This window comes from Lampris incognitus, chromosome 7, assembly GCF_029633865.1.
Source record: "Lampris incognitus isolate fLamInc1 chromosome 7, fLamInc1.hap2, whole genome shotgun sequence".
Classification (NCBI taxonomy): domain Eukaryota; kingdom Metazoa; phylum Chordata; class Actinopteri; order Lampriformes; family Lampridae; genus Lampris; species Lampris incognitus.
In genome coordinates, this window is record NC_079217.1 from 52,698,259 (window position 1) to 52,723,446 (window position 25,188).

General features: G+C 43.1%; 1 protein-coding gene across 1 annotated transcript in view; it reads left to right on the forward strand.

Annotated features, from left to right (window-relative positions):
• Positions 1-25,188, forward strand: part of LOC130115761 (F-BAR and double SH3 domains protein 2-like) — a 129,890-nt gene that overhangs the window by 91,787 nt on the left and 12,915 nt on the right. The window contains exons 9-14 of the mRNA XM_056283578.1: positions 3,997-4,119; positions 4,821-4,916; positions 11,941-12,057; positions 12,854-12,958; positions 18,617-18,706; positions 19,673-19,735. Of these exons, the coding sequence (XP_056139553.1) occupies positions 3,997-4,119; positions 4,821-4,916; positions 11,941-12,057; positions 12,854-12,958; positions 18,617-18,706; positions 19,673-19,735 (594 nt within the window). The remainder of the gene's footprint in view (positions 1-3,996; positions 4,120-4,820; positions 4,917-11,940; positions 12,058-12,853; positions 12,959-18,616; positions 18,707-19,672; positions 19,736-25,188) is intronic.

Consider the following 25,188-nt stretch of genomic DNA (forward strand, 5'->3'; position numbering starts at 1 on the left):
TGGAACGGATCGGAATACATACATATCTCAGCTAGGTGATATCTCACTTATTATTTGTTGTTGTCACCCTTTTCAGTAGTGTACACAAATGTGTGACCTTGGTATACTAATGCTCCTGATAATGTCACATTGAAAGCAGTGTGGACCGGGCTTTTGAGGATTTTTCATAAACACCCGTGTTTTAAGATGCAAAAGAGATGCCTCGGTAAGTCATCTGCCTCTCACACTTAATGCATTGGACTTTAGGGTTTAATTAGCTAAGTTAGTTAGCTCGCTGCTATCATCAGCAGGGCTGGGAATATTGTTCTAATGACAAGCGCGATCGCTGCACAAAAAACAAAAGAATGAATTGAATTTTACTGAACACAGAGTGCTTCCCACAAATATGATCACGTGGGCTGATTCGCCGATCGCTGAAGACCCACCCCCTCTCTACTTGTCACTGTCACAACGTGAAGTATTCTGTTGTCCTCTTCTGCTCCAAACCAACTCATTGTCCTGCTTTCATGGAGACAGCCGTGGATGTTCTACCCGGCTTGTAAATGGTAACATGAATGTGTCTAGAACTTCTGTGGTCATAAAAGTGTAACCCACATGGAACATAAGGTTACTAAAGCCATATGTCATATAGAGGTGTAGTTGTAACTTGTTCCAAAGGGGGGGGGGGGGCGCAATACACAACCTGTGCATCTAAAGTGGTAGAGGGCATTATGTCCGTTTTTCACTTCCTGTTGAGATCCCTTTCTGAAACGTGCTGTGAACGATGAAACAACCCTGGAATTCCCAACCGTGAATGTGAGGAAGACAGCTTCTGTCGAGCTCCTGATATTGGAACGCTGATTGGTTTTTGAACTACCAGATAGAGTCAGGATCAGTGATGGCGAGCCCAGCCCACTGAGACTGTGGACAGTCATGGAAGCAGTGTGGCCTACCGTAGGATCTGTCCACAGAAGACGTCTTGACTAGCTCCTTCATTCACTCAGACACCAGATAAAACCACATACACACTATTAGCTCTACCCAGGAAGTCAACACACACATCACACACACAAGAACACTGAAACGAACTCTTGGAACTCCAACTCACCTGCAGGAGCATCCGAGTGGAAGGTTCCACTCGGGCGGGGGGGGCTTATTGTCATTTTATTTTTCATATTAAAGAGCTCTATTTTTACTTTGTTTATCATATACAAACTGTAGTGCTGTCCATGTTATGTAAGTCATTAATTGCTCAGGTTTATTGCTAAGAGGCAGTAAAATTGTCAACTGTTCAACTTCATACCAACTCCCCTCGTGAGTCACTCAAGGCATACCACTCCCCGAGCCTGGGTAGATGTTAGTGTCCCTATGTAGGCTACTACTGTCACTGGCTACAGACGAGAGGTGCTACAAAAGGAAATCAGTGGTGACCTGAATCTGAAAAAAGTGGTAGGTAGGGGACCTTTGGTGCCACATTTTTATCATTGTTTAACAAGGTAGTCCCATTTGGAGAAAAAAAAATTCTTCTAGATTCTAGAAGATGTGTTTTGGACAGCTCATTTTGCATTGCCACATATTGGTGCATCATCCTCATCTCTCTGGTGGCTAATCTCTGGGGACCGTTGTTTTTGTTAAATGACTTTTGACTGGGCTGGCCTAATATGCAGGGATTACTGTAGGCTGATATGTGATAATATCTTAGATAGTATCTTAGATAGCATCTTAGATAGTATCTTAGATAACGTCTTAGATAGCATCTTATATAGTATTTTAGATAGTGTCTTAGATGGCGTCTTAGATAGTATCTTAGATAGCGTCTTAGATAGCAGCTTAGATAATATCTTAGATAGCATCTTAGATAGCGTCTTAGACAGCATCTTAGATAGTATCTTAGATAGTGTCTTAGATAGTATCTTAGATAGTATCTTAGGTAGCGTCTTAGACAGTGTCTTAGATAGTGTCTTAGATTGTATCTTAGATAGCATCTTAGATAGTGTCTTAGACAGCGCCTTAGATAGTGTCTTAGATAGTATCTTAGATAGTGTCTTAGATAGCGTCTTAGATAGCGTCTTAGATAGCGTCTTAGGTAGCGTCTTAGATAGTGTTTTATATAGTGTCTTAGATAGTATCTTAGATAGCGTCTTAGATAGCATCTTAGATAGCGTCTTAGACAGTGTCTTAGATAGTATCTTAGTGTCTTAGATAGTATCTTAGATAGAATCTTAGATAGTGTCTTAGACAGTGTCTTAGATAGTGTCTTAGATAGCATCTTAGATACTATCTTAGAGTGGTGCTGTCCCTTCTAGTGGGACATTTCAAGAGTGTATGAGGTCCCTGTGATGCAAACACACACACAGAAAACACACGTTTCGCTCCTTCTGTTGCTCTGTACTTACTGTACTTGCAGAGTCATTGTACACACAGACACACACACACTCACGCACACATCCATGTACACACACTAACATGCCAGGGGTGATACAGGGACAAGGGTCTTTTTCTGGACTGTGACTCATTCCAATTCAACGCTACCGTAAATGGATGAGAGGAGGGAAGAAGGATTGAGGAGGGAGGAGAAAAGGAAGCAAGGGATGAGGGAAAACAGGGAGCGAAGGATAATGGGAGGTGTGCTTTCAGAGATTAGTCATCTGGCAACCCAACCTTAATGACATAACTTCCTTCATAGTCAATATGTCTAGATGCCATTGTTTTTGAGAAGTGTGTGTGTGTGTGTGTGTGTGTGTGTGTGTGACACTTAAAAATACATTTTTCAAAAGAAATGTGTCGTTAGAAAGTGTGAGAATAAAATGTTCATGTTTTGTTCTGTGGGTGTGAGTAAGTGAATTCATAGTTTTGTGAGGTTTTAGACTTGGCCTGCATCCATGCATGAGAGGAGTTGAGAGAGAGAGAGAGCATACGTATGTATGTGTGTGTGGGGGGTGCACGTGCGCATGTGCGTGTGCACGTCTGCGGTCTCTGTGTAGTGCTGAGTTGGAATCTGAACCCCTTCACCTTCCCCTGCAGCTGGGGGTGAATGCTATCCAAAGAACACACACACACACACACACTGCATACACACATCCCGCTTTTGCTGGAATACTCTCTCTCTCTCTCTCTCTCTCTCTCTCTCTCTCTCTCTCTCTCTCTCTCTCTCTCTCTCTCTCTCTCTCTCTCTCTCTCTCTCTCTCTCACACACACACATACACACACACACACACACACACACACACGTTCCAAAGATTTTCTTTCCTGTCCAGCTCTCCATACTCCTCTCCATCGCTCTCTCTCTCCCTCTCTTTTTCACCTTCAGACACACACACAGACACTCTTTTACTGCCCTTCACGATTCCACTCCATCTCTTTCTCCCCTCTCTATTTCGTTTGGTCTCATTTCTCAGTCTTCCTCTTTCTCCCCCTTCTCTTCCTCTCGGCTGCTTCCTCTCTGTGATGTGTTGGCAGTGTGGTCCACAGCTTGGCAGGACCGGCCCGGCTCTCCGTAGAAAGCCGGTCTGTTTGGACCCCACACTTCATTAAAATGTCTTTATCTCCTCCGATCAGAGGCCTAATGAGAATAACTATCAACACCTGTCTAGTTCCCGTCTTTTCTTTGACCTTTCTCCTCTCACACTTCTCTTTCTGTCTTGTCATTTGCGCCTTGTGCTTTGCCTAGCTCTTCTTCTCTTTATTTTATCTCTACCCCCCCTTCAATGATTTTAATTCATTTTGTTTCATTCTTAATGGCAACAGAATGCAGTTTTTAGTGGTATTTTTTGATGAGCATGTGTACTTTATACCTCTGTATGACTTCTCTCTTCCTCTGTGTATCACTCTCTTGACATCTATTGTTTTTATTGCTTGGTGCCTGGTTTATGAAGAGTAAACAAAACACGGTAGATCAATTCAGTCTCTGCTGTAACCTTGCCATCCTCATACCCACCCTCTCCATCTCTCTTTCTCTCTCTCGCTCCATCTCCCCCTCCCTCACTCTCTCTCGCTCTGTCTTGCTCTCTCTCTCAGGCATTGGATGGAGGGATCTATGAGCATGTGAAGGACTACCTGGTGGCGTTGTGTCGCACTGAGCTGGAGGTCTTCCAAGCCACACACAGCACTTTCCAGTTCCTGCTGGACAAATCCACAAGGGTGAGTCAGACGTGGCGAGAGAAACAGCATGTGTTGCATGTTTTCCGCGCTCTGCTTGTCTCACATGTGGAGTCCTCCAGATTGTAACCGTAGACCCTGAAAAAAGCTGTTTGTATTATAAAAGGCATTCTGTTCTCCCCCACCACAGATAACCAAACCAATAGAGAGGCCGTATGACTTGTGAACTCTCAAAAATACACAATAGTGAGCAGATATACGTAGCCTCATGTTTGCAAAGGTGTAGAGACGTTTGAAGGGATACTTTGACATATTTGAGTTAACTTGAGTGTCTTTTGTCACCACACACGTGTGTTTTTTTTCACAGATGTGATTTGGGGAAAGGGTTTTATAGTTTTCCTCTACTGGGAAACTCTAACATTTGCGAGCGTGGTTACTGTTCCTTACTTTAAAAAAAGTGTATTTCCAAGTAAGGAATGCTAAGCATGCTGATGGCCAAATGTTGATAGAAAATGTTAAACATAGGGACGAGCAAGAATGTAACTGAAAAGTAACAAAAAAAATGTCAAGTTGAGTGCAACATTTTTTCGTCATCTAAGTTTAAGGGTCATTTGATTGTCATTTTATTAGGGACTCAACATCTATCTGTGTATGTGTGGTTATGTGTATAAGTATGCATGCGTGTGTGCTTGTGCGTGTGCTTTTCTACATGTAATCTCTCTCTTTCTCTCGCTGCTTCACAGGTGATTCAGGAGTTCAACCAGCAGTTGTTTATGCAGGAAAACCCGGTGTTTCACAAAGCGCATGACTTTCAGTTCCAGCCCAGTGACTGTGACACGGTAAGGGACACACATCTGCACTCCTGATACTGGGTTATGGGTTTTGTTTTTAACATTTACAAACAAACACACACACATACACACACACGTACCCAGCAAGAGGTCTCTTGTGTCTGAGTTGCCATGTGTAGGCTTTCCACTCTTCTCTACTATTACTGGTGGCTTGTCAACCCATGTTCTTGTCACATGTATGATGAGCCCCTGGCCTCCACTCAGTCTCCAGTCCTCACCCCTACAGAACAATTCAGTTTATTTTATTACTATCTTGCAACATTCAGTTAACATATTTGCACCTGAGCAAAGTCCCTGTCCAGGCTAGAAACCAGAGAGCTGAGGCTCAGGTCGCGCTCACTGTCAGAAGAGCCTTGGCGCTTGTGTTTCCAGCCTAGGGAGAGATTTGTTTGTGTTCAGATGTCAGGACTGAGCTGTCACAGTCTAGTCAACCAATGCCCGTTTAGACCATGATCACTTCAACACCAGAAGCGGCAGGTCCGTTGGAGGCCTCTTTTTATAGAGCGATCTTCTTTTGAAAAGAAGCGTAAACTGAGTTAAAACGGGTTTTTTCTCCCCCTTTAGCTCGCCAAATAGGTTGTTTGTTGAAAGTTAAAAGTATCTCAACTTGTTGTCAATCAGTTACATAGCAACAGTGGGATTCATGCAGCTTCCCTCCCCAGAGAGTTGCTGAGCACTGCTTGCTGAATAATGTACGTCTCCCAGCTGACACCGCTGCAGTTCTTCTCTGTAGATGATCTATATCTTGCAGCAGTCTGTTTCTCCCCTATCATTGTCTTTCTTTCTTTCTGTCTGTCTCCTTCTTGTTACTCTGACGTTTCACTATGCAAGGATGTGTTATTCTTTCCCTTTGCCACCCTAATCTATTTCAACCTTTGCTAACATGCTTTCCCTGTAGTTTTTTCCACTAACCCTCCTTGTGTTTTTATGTCTGTGTGCTGTTCTGCTGCTTTTGAGGGTTGTGTGGGTGATTGGGTCCTTCTCTGTGTGTGTGCGTGCATGTGTGTGTACGTATGTGTGTGTGTTTGTCTGTGTGTGTACGTATGTGTGTGTGCCAGACTCTGAGCTCGGTGCAGAAGTTGGTGGACATTGAGCCGTCGCCCGTCAGTGCCATGAGAATGACCCTGGCACAGGTAGTTCTAACCTCTAACAGATAGCATCCTATCTCCAAACCTGGCTCTACCTCTACTTGATCCGTCTATCTATCTATCGAGCGAGCTAGGTAGCTAGCTAGCTAGCTAGCTATTATCTATCTGTCTGTCTATATATCTACCACTTGTGGGAAATCGTTTTTCCTGGTCAGTGCTGCTATGTGACTGATGCTACGAAGCTGCTCCCAGCTGGTGAAACACAGGCAACAAATCATCCAGGTGTATGTTTCTCCCCTTCTCTGGTTTTCGAACTTAGGCGAAAAACCAGCTGAGGAGTTAGCGCTCAATTGTGGTATAAAACAGGTTTTTCACAGGTTTTGAATCACCGCGAGCACGAGAGGTCCTTGATCATACAGCCATATCTGTGCACAAAAAAATATTAGCTGACAGGCCCAGTAGTATGCGCGATTAGCATTGGACAGATACACTATCATAAGCTTTTTGTGCAGCGCCCAACTCAGTTGAACGGGGGGGTGGGGGTGGAGTTGTTAATACGCAGCTCTCAAGCTAAAGAAATATACCTAATATAAACATTTTGCCTGTCAGTCTGTGGAAGTGCAGCCTTCCTGGCAGACCCTCGCAATAAAGCGACCAACCCTGACATGACTGAGGGAAATAGCGTGATCCTCCCATGCGCTACGTCCCCCTGGTGAAACTCATCACTGTCAGGTGAAAAGAAGCGGCTGGCGACTCCACATGTATCATGTGGAGACATGTGGTAGTCTGCAGCCCTCCCCGGACCGGCAGAGGGGGTGGAGCAATGACTGGGACGGCTTGGAAGAATGGGGTAATTGTCCGGGTACAATTGGGGGGGGGGGGGTAAAATGTGTTTAACCGTCGCAGTTTTCATGATATAAAATGAACAAAGACGAATGGCTGCTCTGCTGATTGACATTCATTCATAAAACAACGGTCGGAAAACTGAGCTACCGAGATGATTTCCAGCTGGGACTGTGATTAAGCCTACTCTTGAAACTGTATTTTTATAGCAGAGTTTTAACATTGGAGACTATGGCACTTCCGCGTGGTGGTGAGGTAAATGAGGGAATTATTTTTGGTTCCTCCAGTGTTCCTCCAGTACTGAGATAGCAGTGAATGATTTACTGGCTTGCAGAATATGATCGTCTTCTCCTTTACTTTCAACGCTCATACCTGAATACATAATGTTTTGGTTCTGACACTCGCTGCCCGATCGGACTCAACCGTAGATGTGAGTCACCCATGCGCACAGCTGACTTAGATCTGGCAGCGATGGAGACCAACATTGGTCGAACGAGCTAGAGCGGGAAAGGGGAGAGGGAGCGGCCATAGCAAGATCAAATATTTTTCAAAGGTTTCGAATCACCGCAACCACAAGAGGATCTTCATGGTACACTCATAACTGTGCACAAAAACAATTTAGGTTTACAGGTCCAGTAGTTTGTGAGATTAGCCGCAGACAGACACACACACATACACAACACCCCCCCCCCACACACACACACAGTGACAGCTTGCCCTCTAGTCTGGCAAGTACTACACATCAACTGTATGATGACTGTAGATCAGCAGAGTAGCATCAAGTGTCTTGATGAAATCATGCTCTTAAAAAGCAAGCATTCAGTCACACACACAAAAGCAAACATATGCAATCGTATAAACACACACATACACACACACACACACACGTGACCAAACGCACAATCCCCCCCCAGGCTACGGCCTGGCAGAGATAAGGTATAATGATGCAATGCTCAACATGGATATACTTTACTATAGGGATGGTGGTGTGACTTGGCGATGAACACTGTTGATTTCTTTATCCGTCCCAGTCCCTCTGGGGAGTTTTCATGTTACCCCTGTGTTTGGCTGGATTTCTTAAAGATGCTCTGGTTTCTTCCCACAGTCAAAAGATACACGTGACCCTTAACTGCATGAATGTAAGGGATTGTGTGATTGGGCACCATGAGGGACTTAGATCTGTCCAGGGTTAAATTCCTGCCATCTGCTCAGTGCCAGTGCACCCTGAGATGGGCTGCATTCTCAAATGACGCTGAATTAGATTATGAGGGTGTAGAGATTGAATCAGTACGTACCATGTCGTATTTAAATGTCTGTTATTAATGTATTGTTGGTGCAGTTGGACTTTTATCACAGCCACTGTGACAATGCTGCACTTTATGCAGAATTATGTCATATTTGGCAGACCTGCCATTACTGTGACTCATGGTCCATTTACCAACAATTGGTCTATCAGCGTGACCTTGTTTTAATGGACTTGAATTAAAAGCATGTTAACACGTGTACAATGAGAGCTCAATAATTTTAGCCTCTTACTATCAAAGGTCCCACCACTGCATAACTGCTGTTTGTCCTACTGAAAGATTATCTGATTTGAAATGTGGCTATGGGCAGAGTGTTTACATTAACAGCCACTACGGTTAAAGTTATTTCCAATTAAATTGCTTTAATTGTTATTCTAACACTAGACCATTAAATTTTATGAATCATTGGACTCTTATCTTATGTTTCACTAATGTAGCCATGATTTACAGAACACTACAGGGTTTGCACTGTTGGAGCAAACGCAAGGCAATTTCAGCCCATGGTGAAACTTGACGCAAGTAAATTACATCACAGGAAGTTACTCAAAAGCCAAACACAAGAAGAAATTGTTTTATTTAGCACGATATTCTGGGCCTCACATATTGGCAAGGATGTACTGTAATTGGGCTTCCAGTATGTATTATCAGGCTTTATATATGTAGTATTCATATGTAGACTAACTCATGCATATAGCTTTCTTGTTTTTATTATATTGTGCATTCTTTATTTGCATTTTATTTTGATAATTGCCTGACATATTTAAAGCTTTAAAAAAAAACAAATTTTTTTCCTTGCTCTTGGCATTAAATTTGGGGCTATTTGAGTAAACGCTGAGGATACGTCAGCACTCCCTCCATGGTACATTAGAACCACTGTTCAAACCCAAGTTTCCTCCTTCCCTCCCTGCCTGCCTTGCCTGAATGTAATTAAGCTGCAAATCTCCCATGTAATACTCTCTGTTTCACACCTATACTTAGCCAGATTTATGCCCTGCTGTTACTGAACCAGCTCATAATTATTAGAGACGATGTGCAGTGGAAACTTGCAATTAAAATAACGTGTACTAACACAGGTTCATTATCAGATGTTGAAACCCCCAGCCTTGCTGGTCTTGAAAGCACAGGTGACATTGGCTGTGTGGGTCCTGTTACTGTAATCTAAAATGGGGTTTTTCCTCTGCCTGTAATAGTTATACAAGTACATTCACATTCTTTTAGCATGGCTACAGCACTGTAATTTTATGTTGCTTTGAGTGGTAATAAGGAGTGAATGCCGGTGGCTACCGCTGTGTGTGACGCAAACCTTCTTATAAGAAAATTCACTCACTATACAAAATATTAATATGTGCTCTTTTGGGGTAACAGACTTAGCAGCATGTAAGCAAAAACTTCTATTTCCCCAGACATTTTACCATATAATTTGGTCATGTGAGGTGAGGATGCAAGTTAAAAATCAGAATCAGAATACTTTATATGGTAAAGTAGAAAAAAAAGCTTTTGGGCCTTAATATACTTAATAGAGACATGACTTCTGCAAAGCGCTATAGCACAATACAATATAGGATGTGCCTTATATTTTGTTGGCTTAGTGTAGCCTGTTTGCCTGATACACAACTAGGAACAGATGGTTTCCTGAATCCCTATTTAGTCTGTGAGAAAAACCAAAATATCTCTCCCAAGACAGAGCGCGTGTAGAGAGGATGAAGAGGGTGGTTTGGGTTGAAAGTTGAAACAGGAGAGCAGAAATAGGAGAGGGAACTCATGGTTCAGCTTGACTTTGATCAAGCTGTCCAGTTAAATGACATATTTGTCATAGGGACATTAAACCTGCAGTGCAGAACGTTTGTCTCCCCCTCCTGGTAGTGAGAGGAATTACTTCTCTTTCAGCGCCGTCAAACAAGGAAAAGCAACACCAATGGTCCGTGTTTGTCCTCACCGTAGATTGCTTTTCTTTCTCTCTTTCTTTCTTTCTTTACTTTAATCTTTCTTCTGAACACCAAGTTTCTTTTTTTTTCTGGAGCATCAGAAACCTTTTTTGGACACTTCTTAGGTTTTCCCGCCATAGCTTCTAAACCCGAACGCATATATATATATATATATATATATATATATATATATATATATATATATATATATATATATATAGAAAATCCACAAAAAAAACAGATAGTGCAGGGGGTCAGAACATTAACAGTAATCACAAATCAGCTCACAAAAATGTTATAAAGGGTACATACTACATTTATGGCTTTAATAGCTTTCCTATTTTTAGAATATAGAATCGTTGTAATGTATTGCAAAGCAAACATTGCTGCTTAACGTTAAACGCATCACTATGCATCACTTCCAGTGAGCCAGCGTGGGAATACAGTGCAGGAATGTCGCTCCAGACACCAGATTTAGAGTGTAACCCCCCCCCCCCCCCCAGGTCTGAGCCTAACTCCACCAACTGCATAATTTTGAAGTGCCCAAGGGTTGAAAAGGGGGGGCGGGGGAGCATGGCTAGGAGTAGCCAGGAAGATCCACGAGAAGGGACCGGTTTGAGTCATACCCAGTCCCCTCCACTGGCCCGCTTTCTGGCACGGCGTCAAACACCACCCTACGAAGATGCCCCGACTGCTGCGATACGGATGCACCGCAGACGGAAGGGGGCCCCGCGAGAAGGGCTGCGGCTTTCCGGCGGTGAAGAAGGGCGGGCGACTGCTCCCCCAGCCGTGGCACAAACCCAGGCCGACTGACCCAGTTGTCTGGTGGTGCTTCTATAGCCATCAAAAGCGCAAGTCAGCATCGACATGTTTCATCACCATACAGTCATATCATTCAGTTTACAGCTCAAAAAAACACGTTCAATTGTTTAGCTCCTCTTTAAAACTGTGGTATACTGCGAAATGCAGAGAGATTTACCTGCTGGTGATGGACCTTCATCATCATTGTGTGAACTCGTTTGGCGAGGGCTTGAATGTCATGGACATTCATTTATATGTCAAAGTCCCACATTCTCGCTTTAATCTTCGTTTCAGGGCTGGTGTCTGGCAGCCCTTCAGATAATTATAAATAATGATAAACTTTATTTATGTCACTACCATCTGACAGCCACGTGACGTCTCAAGAATACTGATTCTGACTGGGAATGTCCTTTGTATCCCTTGCAATTTTATAGGTTTATTAGTGAGCGAGTTGAAAAGGAGGTTCGTTTCAGAGGAGGTTAGGGAGCCAACTCAGAGATTGTTTTAATACTTGGCTGTGAAAGAGGAAAGGCCACATGGTTATGATCAATGACGAATGCTTTTGTTGGGAATCTACACAGATTCTTGCAAAAACTCGTAAGTTGGCTTTCGCTTCTAAGTGCAAGAATAGGCGCAGATGAATATACACATGCTCATATGCACAAATGTGTGCACAAAAACACCTTTTTGCACCTTTTTCCTCTCTCACTTTGTAGAAGATACAGGCACACACTCCCTCACATTTGGTTTTAATAGCAACCAACTTGTGCCAAGATCATAACAATGGAGCTGTGCAAAACACACTGTATTCATTATGTGGGAGGAAAGCAATCTTTGTGTCTCACTATCTGTTCTTTGACTTGGTAAACAGCTTCTGCACATCACATGTTTCATAAATTGTTGACAAAGTACCTGACTTTTGTTATTTTTTTATGCGTATGTGTTTGTATTTGTTTGTGTGCGTGTGTGTGTGCATGTGTGTGTGTGTGTGTGTGTATATATATATATATTTCTGTATGTGTGTGCTTGTGTGCATGGGTGTGTTTATTAGAGTCGTCAGTTGGAGTCAGAGACAGGGACGACAGAGGAACACAGCCTTAACAAGGAGGCCAGAAAATGGGCAACCCGAGTGGCCAGAGAACACAAGAACATCATACATTACAAAAGAGTGAGTATTATGTCCACTTTCTCCCTCTCTCTCACTTTCTCTCTTTCTCTCTTACACACACACACACAGGCATTGATGCAGAGACATTATGGCAAACCTGTTCAACTTTGATGACTGATGGGCGTCCGGGTAGCATAGCGGTCTATTCCGTCGGCTACAAACACGGGGATCGGCAGTTCGAATCCCTGTGTTACCTCCGGCTTGGTCGGGCGTCCCTACAGTCACAATTGACCATGGCTGTGGGTGGTATGTGTCCTTGTCGCTGCATTAGCGCCTCCTCTGGTTGATCGGACGTGCCTGTTTGGGACGGGGGGGGGGGGGGAATAGCATGATCCTCCCACACGCTACGTCCCCCTGGTGAAACGCCTCACTGTCAGGTGAAAAGAAGCGGGTGGCGATTCCACACGTATCGGAGGAGGCATGTGGTAGTCTGCAGCCCTCCCCCAGATCGGCAGAGGGGGGTGGAGCAACGACCGGGACGGCTCAGAAGAGTGGGGTGATTGGCCGGATACAACTGGGGAGAAAAGGGTTTTTTTTTTTCAATAAATAAATAAAAATAACTTTGACAGCTGATAATGTTACACACAAGTACATCAATAGACATCTGAAGTTCTCCTTCCTGTGCCGTCATCTGCTTGAACATAGATTCAAGCCCCTTATTCTATCAAATAAAATACTATGTACACGATTTAATACTAATTGTTGCATGTACACAATCTTTGTACCTGACCTCATGTGTCAACGTTTCTGCTTGTAATTGTGTGTGCTTGTGCATGTACATGCGTATTGTGGTCAGTCCCTGGAGGAGTGTGAGAGCCATGGCTTGCCCCCCACAGAGCAGAGCCGAGCCGACTTGGAGCTGAAGATAGAGGACACCAAAGAAAACATCCGCAAAGCTGAGGTCTGTACTCCCCCCACCTGTGCTTTCTGAGTCTTCCCGCTCTTGCTGCGTAGACATATCGGTCACGTAGTTCTCTAACATATTACTTTTCGTCGTTGTGTTCACTTCCTAATAGTACCAGAAATGATAAGTGGGACTGTGCATGTAGACATTGCAAAATAAGTGATTCGGAGTAGTGCAGCTTTCCCTCCACAACCTTTCCATTGCCTGTACTGGAATATAGGTGTGAATGGTTACCGTGAATTGGGCAATTATTAAAAAAAAAAAGAAGAAGTTGAAAGAAATTATTTTGCAGCACACCGTGAAAAACAAGTTACTTTCAATCGTCCGACCTGGAAGCGCGGCAGACTAACCTGCATTACCACAAGGCTTTACAGAAAGATGTGATACATAATTCCCCCCATCCACCCCTCTTGTTTTCACTTCTTTGTTTGTCATGTGTGACTAAATTCTTGATAAATAATTTCAGTGCAAACAGTAGCAGCTGGTGTACTGTACACCCGTCAGGGGGACGGACAAGGCCGAGAGCATTTATCCAACATGGCCCAGGGTGGATTCTCACTTCCTCTTTGTGAGAAGAACAAATTATTCATGGTTTTCATTCATTTAGACACAATAATCAGAGTATTCTGTTTGTGTACCTCACGCCACTGCCGTCTTTTCTATTTCAAAGGCTTTAATCTGTCTCGTGGAGTTTTGTCTGTCTGTATTTGTCTTTTCTTTTTCTTTCTTTTTTATCTGTATGTGGAAAGGCAGCCGACCCAGTCTCTTTGAGATCCCCCATCATCTTTTCTGCCGTTCGGATTTTCTTCAACTCTCTTTCGTTTAACTATGTCTTCCTGCTCACCATCATCCCAGTCTTGCTGGCCAGATTCTGCTTTCTTTCTGGCGCGCCCACCCCATCTCTTTACCCCTGTTTTTGCCCGCTGACTGCTTATCTTCTCATCGATTGTCTCAAGCACAGCCTGCCAGTCCATGAAAGTGATCAATGCATCATCTCTGCTCCTCTCACCTAACATCTAATTCTCTCTCTCTATCGCTCTCTCTCATGTGCTCTCTCTCTCTCCATCTCCCCCTCCCTCACTCGCTCTCTCTCTCTCTCTCTCCCTCACTCGCTCTCTCTCTATCTCTCAAATTCATATTCAAATTCAAATAGCTTTATTGCCATGAACAAAAAATATGTTGTTGCTAAAGAAGTTTGCAGAAGATTAAAACATTACATCACATATTAAATACACATTAAATTCATATTTTCACATATTAAATACACATTAAATTCATATTACTTCACATATGAAATACACATTAAATTCATGTTACTTCACATATTAAATACACATTAAATTCATATTACATCACATATTAATACATAGGTGTCATCACATAAGCAGGTTCCATATTTTTGCCTACTGAAGCAGTCAGTTTTTTTTTTTATTGCCATACGGTACAGTGCAATAAATGTTGTACAGTTTAACACAGCTGCTTAATAGCATATAATTTTGGGGATCTTACAGTGGTTGTGAGTCCCGCAGGCTGTGGCAGCAGATACGTATTTAGCTGCCAGCGGAGCTGTTGTTCCTTCGCCCAGGAGAACTGCCAGTTTCTCCTCTGGGCTTAACAGTAGGAAGTTTGGTACTTTCTTGGCTATTTCCCCGAAGTGGAAGTGTCTTACTGAAGAGACCTTCTCACAGTGGAGGAGGAAGGGCCCCTCTGTTCCTACCTCCCATGTCCAGCAGTGACCACATATACGCTGCTCTCTGGGTAGCCATGTTTTTCTGTTTTCATGTTTCTATAGCCAATTGGTGGTCATTGAGCCTGTATTTGCTCTCTCTCTCTCTCTCTCTCTCTCTCTCTCTCACTCACTCACACACACACACAAACGCAGCCTTTCTCAGTTTATTTCTCTTCTAGCTTTTTTCCTCCTGTCATTCACCATTTCTTTCATTCACCATCTCTTTTCTTTCTTTTGAACTCTACAGTTTCGCCTCTCCTTTTTTCTTTTTTCTTGTACTGTTTTTTCCCCTATTCTGCCGTCCTCACCCTCACACTCCTCTCACATCACATGCTTTCGCAGCACTTTTCTCATTAACGGCTAAGAAAACGTGGCGCCCTCTGCTGTGCTGTTTTGGTTGTTTCACAAGCCCCGCAGCAACTGCAAACACATTGCTTACAGACTTCGACGTTCACCAGAAAACTATTTCAGATATTAGGGAAGCTTATTTCAGGATTTTTTTTTTTAAGGCAACTAGAAAATGAAGTTTGTCGAAGTTATTTCGGCTTGCTCTGCATTGTACTAACTTAAAATTATTTTAGGTATCCATTTTGATCCTGTGGAACGGGGGCACAGTGGTTAACGTGGTTGCCTCACAGCGAGAAGGTCCTGGGTTCGAGCCCCGGGGTAGTCCAACCTCGGTGGGTCGTCCCGGGTCGTCCTCTTTGTGGAGTTTGCATGTTCTCCCCGTGTCTGTGTGGGTTTCCTCCCACAGTCCTACACATGTAGGTCAGGTGAATCGGCCATACTAAATTGTCCCTATGTATGTGTGTCTGTGTGTCTGTGGGCCCTGTGTGATAGCCTGGCGGCCTGCCCAGGGTGTCCCCCCACCTGCTGCCCAATGACTGCTGGAATAGGCTCCAGCATCCCTGCGACCCTGAGAGCAGGATAAGTGGTTCAGATAATGGATGGATGGATTTTGATCCTCCCGCGGTCAAGCTTCGGGCCACAGTTTTCACAGTTTGGGTCACAAGTTAACACCTCCTCATGATAATATCAGACAGTTTTTGATTTTGGCTCCTTTTTACAGACACACAGTTTCCTAGGTACTGTGACAGTAATGTTAAAAACTAATTTTTCCAGACAGAGAACCCGTTTCAGTGGTTACAGATACACACAACTGCATTCCTTCTGTCTTTCCCTCTCCGTCTATGCCGTCTGTCTCTCTGGTATTCTCTGCATTTCCGGGACAACATTAGCTCGAGTCAGGCGATGAATATTTGATGAGACCATTAGGTAGAAATGGTGCTCATTGGTAAACTCTTTTTCCAAGGAACATCGACAGTAAACGGTAAATGACACAGTACAAAAGACATAACCAAGGCTTCCATTTCGGGTTTTTATTTAACAGCTGCCCTCCTTTAATATAATATAAATATGTCTCCCATATGGCTTGAAAGTTTTTACTGAGACACCTGTTGTTGCTGGAGAAAACTATGGTTTACCGTTTTTGCTAAATTCCTCCCCATGTAACAGAGATTTGGCAGAGGGAACATCACTTATAGGTGTTGTGATGTGAATCGTTTAACTGAGCAAACATTTTATTTGCAGGAGAGCATTTCTGCATCGCTGACTAGTGTCTAATTCCTCTTCACATTCTGCCAGCGTCGCCCCATTATTTCCTTGTTGCCTGTAGCCATTCTCAGTGTTGTCCCAGTGCGTCATTAAGACCTAAATAACGAAAAGACCACAGATAAAATCCTTAAAGGTAGGGAGTATATAATTACAAAGCAAACATAAAGATTAATAAACATAGCCTGATCTTCACAGATCTCTAACTTCAATGGGCTTGCGGAATATCAAGTTTGCACTAGACAATGATCATAGGAGATAAATATGATAATGATAGCGTCATTATAGCAAAGGCAATCATTTAACGGACTTTTTGTTGAGGATTTGTATTTTGAGATATCCTGCCCAACTAGTGTTGTGATCGTGCGTGTCTGTATGTGTGTGTTTTATTTGTGAGTGGAAAGAGGAATAGACTTGGAAAGAAGACTTCATTCTGTACCTGTCACATAAAATGATACCTTGGTATGTAGTCATCGATGCTCCAAAAGAAATTATGTATTTTAAGGGTTGTCTTTGGCCTTTGCATTTTCCGCTCAACATTAGAGTAACAGACGTGGTTCTTTAAGACTGACACAGGCCCCATGTCTGAACCACAGGGTGCTTCTTCACCCATCCATTATCCAAACCACTTATCCTGCTCTAAGGGTCACAGGGATGCTGGAGCCTATCTCAGTAGTCACTGGGCAGCAGGCGGGGGGACACCCTGGACAGGCTGCCAGTCCATCACAGGGCCCACACACACACACACACACACATTTACACCTAGGGACAATTTAGTATGGCCGATTCACCTGACCTACATGTTTTTGGACTGTGGGAGGAAACCGGAGCCCCCGGAGGAAACCCACGCAGACACGGGTAGAACATGCAAACTCCACACAGAGGACGACCCGGGACGACCCCCAAGGTTGGACTACCCCAGGGCTCGAACCCAGGACCTTCTTGCTGTGAGGCAATCATGCTAACCGCTGTTGCCCGGTGCTTCTTCAACACTTTCTAAACTCAATTCCCTCTACTTTTCTAGCCCTGCTTTCTGAGTTCCCTCAGACAAAATCATGTCGGCATTCCCTCAGGCATCTATGGAAAACTTCTCACTCATAAGACAAAAAAATGTGCCGAACCCTTGTTGATCAAAGCAGCTCTTTTAGTCTTCGCTGTCTGTCTAAGTATGCATGTCTGTCTTACCTGCCAGATGGCTGACAACCCATCTGTCTGGCACTGTGGGAGGGATGTGTCAGCTATCAGTCTGCTGTCTTGGCACAAGGGAGACGCAGAAGAAGAGAGAAAGCTGTGACGGGGGGGAGGGGGCGACACAGATAAGAGAGGAGAGGCGAAAGATTGACTGTCAAGCCCAGGGGTTGTAACGATTAGGTTGGTCCCTGTCCGCTGTCAGCATTTTATCTGATTAAAAATGAAGAAATTGTGGATCTAGCTCTCTGCCGGGCTCATTTTAACACTTTATTCCTGGCTTTTAGTCTCATAATACTCTTGGGTATTTGGCAGGTTTGCAGTTCCCATCGTTTCCCATTGTTGAGTCAAATTGGACTTATGACCTTTGTGACATGCTGTCCCCTTGCTCTCTTCCCTATCTTGTCTTTATTCGTTGCACATTATCTGGTGAGGCGGTAGATACTTACCTTAAGACTTGTAGGCTGTAGAGACAACTTGGTATAAAAAAAAACAACTCTATTTCATTCATTCACTTACTCATTCATTCCCTCCTTGTTTATCTATTTACTTGCTCTTTTTTTAAAGCACTAAACAGAGTTACATAACACCAAAAAAATACCAATGCATCAAAAGATTGTTAAAAAAATAAGGCAAAAAAGAAAAACTATTCAGACAGAGTTCACAGCAATGTATTATAGGATGAAACAAGAATAAAGAAAAGTAGCCCGAGACTAAATGAATGCTTTTTGGCAAAAATCTAAGTTTTAAGAAGTGATTTAAAAGAGGACACTGAGTTTGCTCAGCCATTATCATCAAGCAGGTTGTTGCACTGCCCTGGAGCCCTGACAGCAAACGCCTGACAGCAAATGCCAAGAGAACCTTGCCCGTCGATCTCAGGCCGCACACTGGTCCATACAGGGTTAAATGGTCAGAGACGTAGCTAGGAGCCAGACTGTGACGTGCCTCTTGGTTCTCATTAAAGTGCAGCTGCAGAGTTTTGGGTAATATGAAGATGTTCTGAATATTTCTGGTTTAAGATTAACACAGGGAAATCCATAGGCATAGTTTAGGAATGCGAACAACTCAGTGTTGAGGCAAATGACACAGACGATATTCTCCTCTTGTCTCTCTTCATCTCCACCCAGACAATAAAGCTAAAAGCTGAGGCCCGGCTAGACCTCCTTCGACAAGTTGGGGTGGCTGTGGATACCTGGCTGAAGAGTGCCATGAACCAGGTGAGTGTCTGTACATCTCTCCACATGTTTGCTGCTTATAGTGCCTGTGCGTGTATTGGGGATGTCAATCTTCCTCTGTAATCCCATTCAAATTTCATTCTTTATTATTTTTAATATTCGAATTATATTTGAACTTTTAATGCTCAAATTTAGCCCATTATTGATATTTATTATGCACCTATACGCCACTATCAGCATGAGGTTGTTATACGTTCTGTCCACTAGAGGGGATTCCAACATTACCAACGTTTATTTGTCATGTTTCCGTTTGTTGACGGGAATCCAGAAACTTTCCACACATCGCTTCTTAAATGGTCCGCAGTGCTGATCTCCGTGGCTGCTTCGCCTTCTGCCATGTCTCATACTGAACCTGACATTTTGATGCAGAGTCAGACTCAAAACACTTTGTACATCAGACGTGACAAAGGCATTTCGTTTAAGCACGTGGGTAGGCGCGGGCGAGAAGGGGCGTGTCTAGATGGTAACCCTAGATTTGCGAAACTCTCGTGGGCTTTTTAAGCGAACCTTATTTTAACCTAATTAACCTAACGCTCGTGAAGCGCTGCCGTGCTGAGTTAAGTGCGCAGGTGCGAGAGTGTGCGACAGTTTCGCCAGTCAAGGGTAACCATCTAGATACGAGTGGCGAGAGTCGCTAACGTGAGCCAACATATTAACAAGATATAAGAAACACACATTAGAATAGTCATTTCAGAATAAGAGTGGGTTTTTTTTTACTATTCGATTTATATGGGACTCCCAAAATTTGTTCCTGTGTGTGTGTGTGTTATGTATTATTGTTATTTGTGCATTATTGTTTATATATTGTTCATTTATTTGTGTTTGCAGTTATCTGCAATTTTTCATGTATAGTATGTGTGCCATGTTGTAGATTTGTGTGTGTGTGTGTGTGTGTTTTAAATAACCCTTCCCTCTCTGTCTCCTCCATTTCTCCTCCATCCTTCTCAGGTAATGGAGGAGCTGGAGAACGAACGCTGGGCCAACTACACATCCCATGAGCCCTCACTCTCAGTAAGACGTCTCCCTTCATCACACCAAACTTGCTACTTTCTTGCTGAGCTTTCGACCGGAAAAAAAAAATCATAATAAATTCAGAAATCCAACAGTTATTTCTAAGCTTAAATTTCGCCTATGATCTTTATAGAGAAAAAGGAAAATCTTACCAACTTTAAAAAGTAAGGCAGTTTGACATTGTGGCTTGGCCAGCAAAATAAGAGCACTTTACCTAATGGAAGTTGGAGAAGAAATGTTCATTACCAGAAAACAGTGGAGCCCAAGACCGGGAATGCACTGCATTCGTGTTGGCATGTTTAACCACTTAATAAGAGAATTATTACATATGTTGTTAAACTATGCCTTCTTCTAGGTCTCTGTGACATCACTGTCTTCACCTTGCTATGCTCAACATGTTATCCGTAGGGCTGGGATTATTGAACTTTCAACTCATTGGGCTCAAAAAAGCAAATTAAAAACTGCAAGGTACTGATTCTTATTCACTATGCATTCACTCTTAATGATGCCATTACAGCCTAAGGGAAAACCTTCCACCGAGAAAAGTTCTTCCGAAAAGTCACCCTCTGAATCATTTGAATTGTAGACTAATTGACCCAAGTCGTACTATCAAATTACCCCTCAGACCATTTACAACACTTCACTACCCCATTAGAATACAGATGTAGCTGGAATGCAAGTCCCATGTTTTACTGCATGACCTCAGCTTTATAATGGGGTGGACTGATTACACATATGCAGCCTCAGGGGTCTCTCTCTATCACTTCAACCTGAGCTTTTTTATATATATATATATCTGTGGGTGTGTGCATGTGCCTGCCTGTGAGCGTGCGTGTGTGTTGTCATCTGTATAACAGTGGGTGAGTAGACATGTTTTTTGGGGGGGGGGTTTTGCGGGTGCGCATATTAAAGTGAGTGTGCTCCTGCCTATCTGCGTGCAAGTTCACAGGACACTGCGGAGAGGAATGTGCCTGTTAACTCAACTAAACATATTCTGTTCTGTAAGCAGCAGTTGACATTCTGTTCACATGATATTGCAGCTTGCACTGGAGAGTGAGAGAAAGAAAGCAAAAGAGACAAAAGAGGGCAAATGCAACAGAGAGAGAGAAAGAGTGGATCAAGAGAAGACAGAGGGAGCGAGAGAGATTTAATGGTGAGAGGGAGAAGGGGGGCTGTGAACAGAGATGCGATGGAGGGAACAGAGGTGCAGGAAGTGGGAGGGGGGGAGAAGTGTGAGAGTGATGATGCCAAAGTAAAATTGTATGCAGAGGTGAGAGAGACCGGGGGGGGGGTGCAATAAACTGCAGTGTGAAGAGAGCCACATGAAAAGACAGGTGTTTGGTGTTTGTGTGTGTGTGTGGGGGGGGTGGGGGGATCTTACAGAAGTGACAAAGAAGCAATATGGAGGAAGAACTGGCATTCCCTTGGCCTTCCCTTTATTCAACCCAATGTTATTGATACGATTATGAAATACAGTGACCCTGTATCCCACAGGCATGCACCGCCTTCATTACAATGTGCCTTTCATAGTTATACCATCCAGAGTAATACATCTTCTGTTGGTTTGCATCTCAGCTGTCATGGTATACCAAAGAAACAGAGACAGAACTTTGTTTTGGCCATTTTTATATATATATATTTTTTAATCAGTTATTGATAATATATGCTGATCGTTTTGCTTGGTCCTGAGCCTGCCCAGCGTGGCCCTTAAATCATTTCAGCAAGGAGGATGAGAGCAACCTTTGCAGTTGCAAACAAAAAGGTTTTTATTCACTAAACCACAAAACATATTTCTCTCCCATATCACTTAGCGGTGTTTTCAAAACAAGGGCTTAAATCATGGACAGGTAAATATAGCTTTTCATGTTTGGCAAATTTAATAAGGGCTTACTTCTGTAGTTCTTGAGAATTCAGGTGGAAAATTGGCTCTTGTTTTTAGCTGTCTATTAATTATGAAATTCATTCATGAAGGGGAAAAAATCTTATTAGTTATTCAACAACCAGATTTTTTTTAGTAAACATTGTGACTATACCCAATGGCAAGGCTGAATTAGAGTATATGAGATGAGAGTATGTTATTCTTGATAAGACAACTTTTATTTTCAAGTCTACAGTTCCAAGCACTATCTCCCCGAGAGAATTGGTCTTCTCTCTCTCTCTCTCTCTCTCTCTCTCTCTCTCTCTCTCTCTCTCTCTCTCTCGGAGTATATGCTGGGAGCGGAAGTCTGTGAGAGTGAGTGTGCGTTTCTACATTTTGGCGTTTTCTATCTTTTCTGTTTTTCGTTGTTTCTCGTTTTTTGGGTTTGTATTTTGACAGATTTACTGTCGTGGTGGTGGTTTTGACTGCGGAGCGGTTTCGACCAGCCCGGCTGTGAGTCATGCAGACTGGCGGAGTCGGAGGCGTAGGGCTGGAAGAGCTCACACACTGACATGGAGTGTCGAACTGTCAAATGCTCTGTCCAACTCTCAAATGCTCAACGGAAGATTGCAGTTTAGCAATTGGTGAAGTCGTTGGATAGGACAGTGTAAAGTCTGCATCTAGAATGAATACTTGAGTCATCGTTTTTCTGGATAGTGTGGATAAAGTTAACGTGGTTGTAGTGCCGCTGGTCAATCCGGCCAAAAAGGTCATTTTGTCCAAAGTCCCTCCATTCATTAGCAATGAAATGTTGCGGGAGAGAACTAGCGAGACACGGAAAATTAATGTCCCCTATAAAACCGATCCTCTGAGCTGCAAATTTCCACATTTAAAACATGTTGTTTCCTTCAGAAGGTAGGTCTTTATGGTTCTCAGGAACAACACGGAGTTAAATTTGATGTTGAAGTTCAGAGTTGGTGGTTTTGACTATAATGTGTATGTATCTACGGAGACAATGAAATGTTTTGGCTGTGGAATGGAGGGTCATTTCATACGTTCCTGCCCAGAGAAACCAATGCTGAGCCAACTAAAGGTGAGACTGCAGCCCAGAGCCCTGAGCAAACTAGGACTGCAGCACAGAGCTCAAAGCAGGAAAAAAATGCAGCAGGAAGAAAAAAAACCAAAAAAAAAAACAGAGTGAAGCTGAGTTTCTGGCTGCTGGTTCAGATGCTGCTGTTCCTGGTTCAGCTAATCCAGGGGCTGCTGGTTCGGGTGCTGCTGATCCAGGTTCTACTAAACTGGGGGCTGCTGGTTCAGCTGCTCCGGGTTCAGCAAGTTCAGGGACTGCGGGTTCAGGCGCTGCTGATTCGGGTCCTACACAGAAAGATACTGTTGTAGAGGTTGTTAAAAAGTGTCCCACAGATATTATTAACTGTGATATAATGGACACGCAGACTGACACAAATGAAGCAGAAGGTTCTCTGCAGGAGGAACATGAGATGTTGATAAAGACTCTTCTAATGTCAAAGATAAGAAGAGGAAACCTGATGGGGTGTCTCAGCCTTCTAGTGTAGCGATAAAGGTTTCTCGTCAGAGTAGGTGCCTGCAGTCAGATGAAAGTGAAGTTGATGAGGAGAGTGATGTGGAGTCTCTAGCTGCCTCGCAGACGGGGACTCAAAAAAAGACTGGATACTCTCTAGTGACTATGAAGAAGTTCCTGCAGGATACTAAAGGAGCTAGAAATGTAAAAGTTGACAAAGTGTTCCCTGATTTACAACTCTTCCTTGATTCAGTGAAGACTTTTCTGAGAAGTCCCGGTGGTCTGGGGGAGAAAGCTTTCCCTGAACAAGAAACTTTTTGTTTAAAAAATAGTTCAAAAGGTCAAAAAGCAGTTAGAGAATAATGAATAAGTTTTTCAGTTTGTTCTGTCTTTGTCCACTTGTTTCTGTTTTACAACTTTTTTTCTGTATTATGGCAGACATAAGAATAGGTAGCTTAAATTCAAATGGAGCAAGGAATGGTGGGAAAGGGCCTCTCTTTTCAAGCTGTGTGCTCTTAAAAAGTTAGATGTGTTTTCTGTACAAGAGACAGTACCGCTGATAACGAGGCTGATTGGAAGAAAGAATGGACTGGTGAGACCTTTTTAAGTCACAAAACCAGTAACAGTGGTGGAGTTGGGATTCTTTTCTCCAGGAATTTTATTCCTCAGTCTGTTGAGTCTGAAGAAGTTATTAAAGCCCATCTGTTAAAATTAACAGCAGTGTATGAAAAAGTAAAAGTGGTGTTTTTTTAATATTGATGCTCCAGTTGTGGGAGTGGAGAGGTTAGTCTTCCTGGATGTTTTAGATGAAGTTATTGAGAAGTGTAACAGTGAGGAATATTTATTCATTGGTGGAGATTTCAACTGTACTGAGGACAGCAGGTTAGACAGGAACCATGCAGAGCCTCACACTGCCTCTCGCAGTCGTCTGGTTCATCTTATTGAGGCTCATGAATTGTGTGATGTGTGGAGAGGGTTTCATGACAAACAGAGACAATACACCTGGACACATGTTAAGGATAACTTGATGTCTAGTATGGCCAGGCTTGATCGTTTTTATTGTTTTAAACATCAGTTTAAGTTGTGTTATCAGCCCTGTGGATTTTTCTGATCACTCACCAGTAATGGTTTCTGTCTTTATAAAATCTGTCAAACCCAATAGTGCCTATTGGCACTTTAACACAGCCATACTAGAGGATAGAAACTTCAGTGACACTTTTGTCTGATTTTGTGTCTGTACAACAGTGGTGGGATATTGGAAAAGTCCAAATAAGACAACTGTGTCAACAGTACACTCCGAATGTCACACAAACCTTAATGAGTTCAGTGATTGCTCTGCAGTCTGAAGTAGAGGCTTAGCTGAGGCCACAGGAGACCAACACCATACTGAGGCACTCGCAGCGAAAAAGTCTCGTTTAAAGACTGCAGGGTGTTTCAGCTCAGAGGGCTCTGGTCAGGTCCTGCTTTCAACATGTAGCCCAGATGGGCGTACCATCACACGTTTTCTTTGGCCTGGAACGTAAGAATGGACAGAAGAGGTTCACTCACAGCTTAAGATCTGACACTGGGCAGGTGCTGACTGACCATCAAAAAAATGTTCAAAAACTTCCCAATATTCTTCCCAAGATTGGTCCCGACTATTGACCCTTTGCACGTCACGTCACGTCCCACTCGCGGGGAATATGAACGCCACGACTGACGGTAGAAGACTTGGGCGTCAAATTTAAGACGAGGCACGTTAGCTATAGTTCGACATTTCGTTGTTTGAAGCTAGTTTTTATTTTACTTTTATGGTGTGATGGTGATTTCCTGCTGTGCCGTGCAGTGTGCCAACAGGCAAGGCCTGAACCTGAACTAACTATATATATATATATATATATATATATATATATATATATATATATATATTTTAACCAAAAATTATGCATTTTTAATTTAATTAATACATTTCATATGAAGCGGGAAGTATTTTTGCTCATAAGAAAAATAAAAGTCTAAGATGTGATTTTTTAAGTGTTACCTTACATGAATGTGAGAAATGGTCAGAGTGGACAT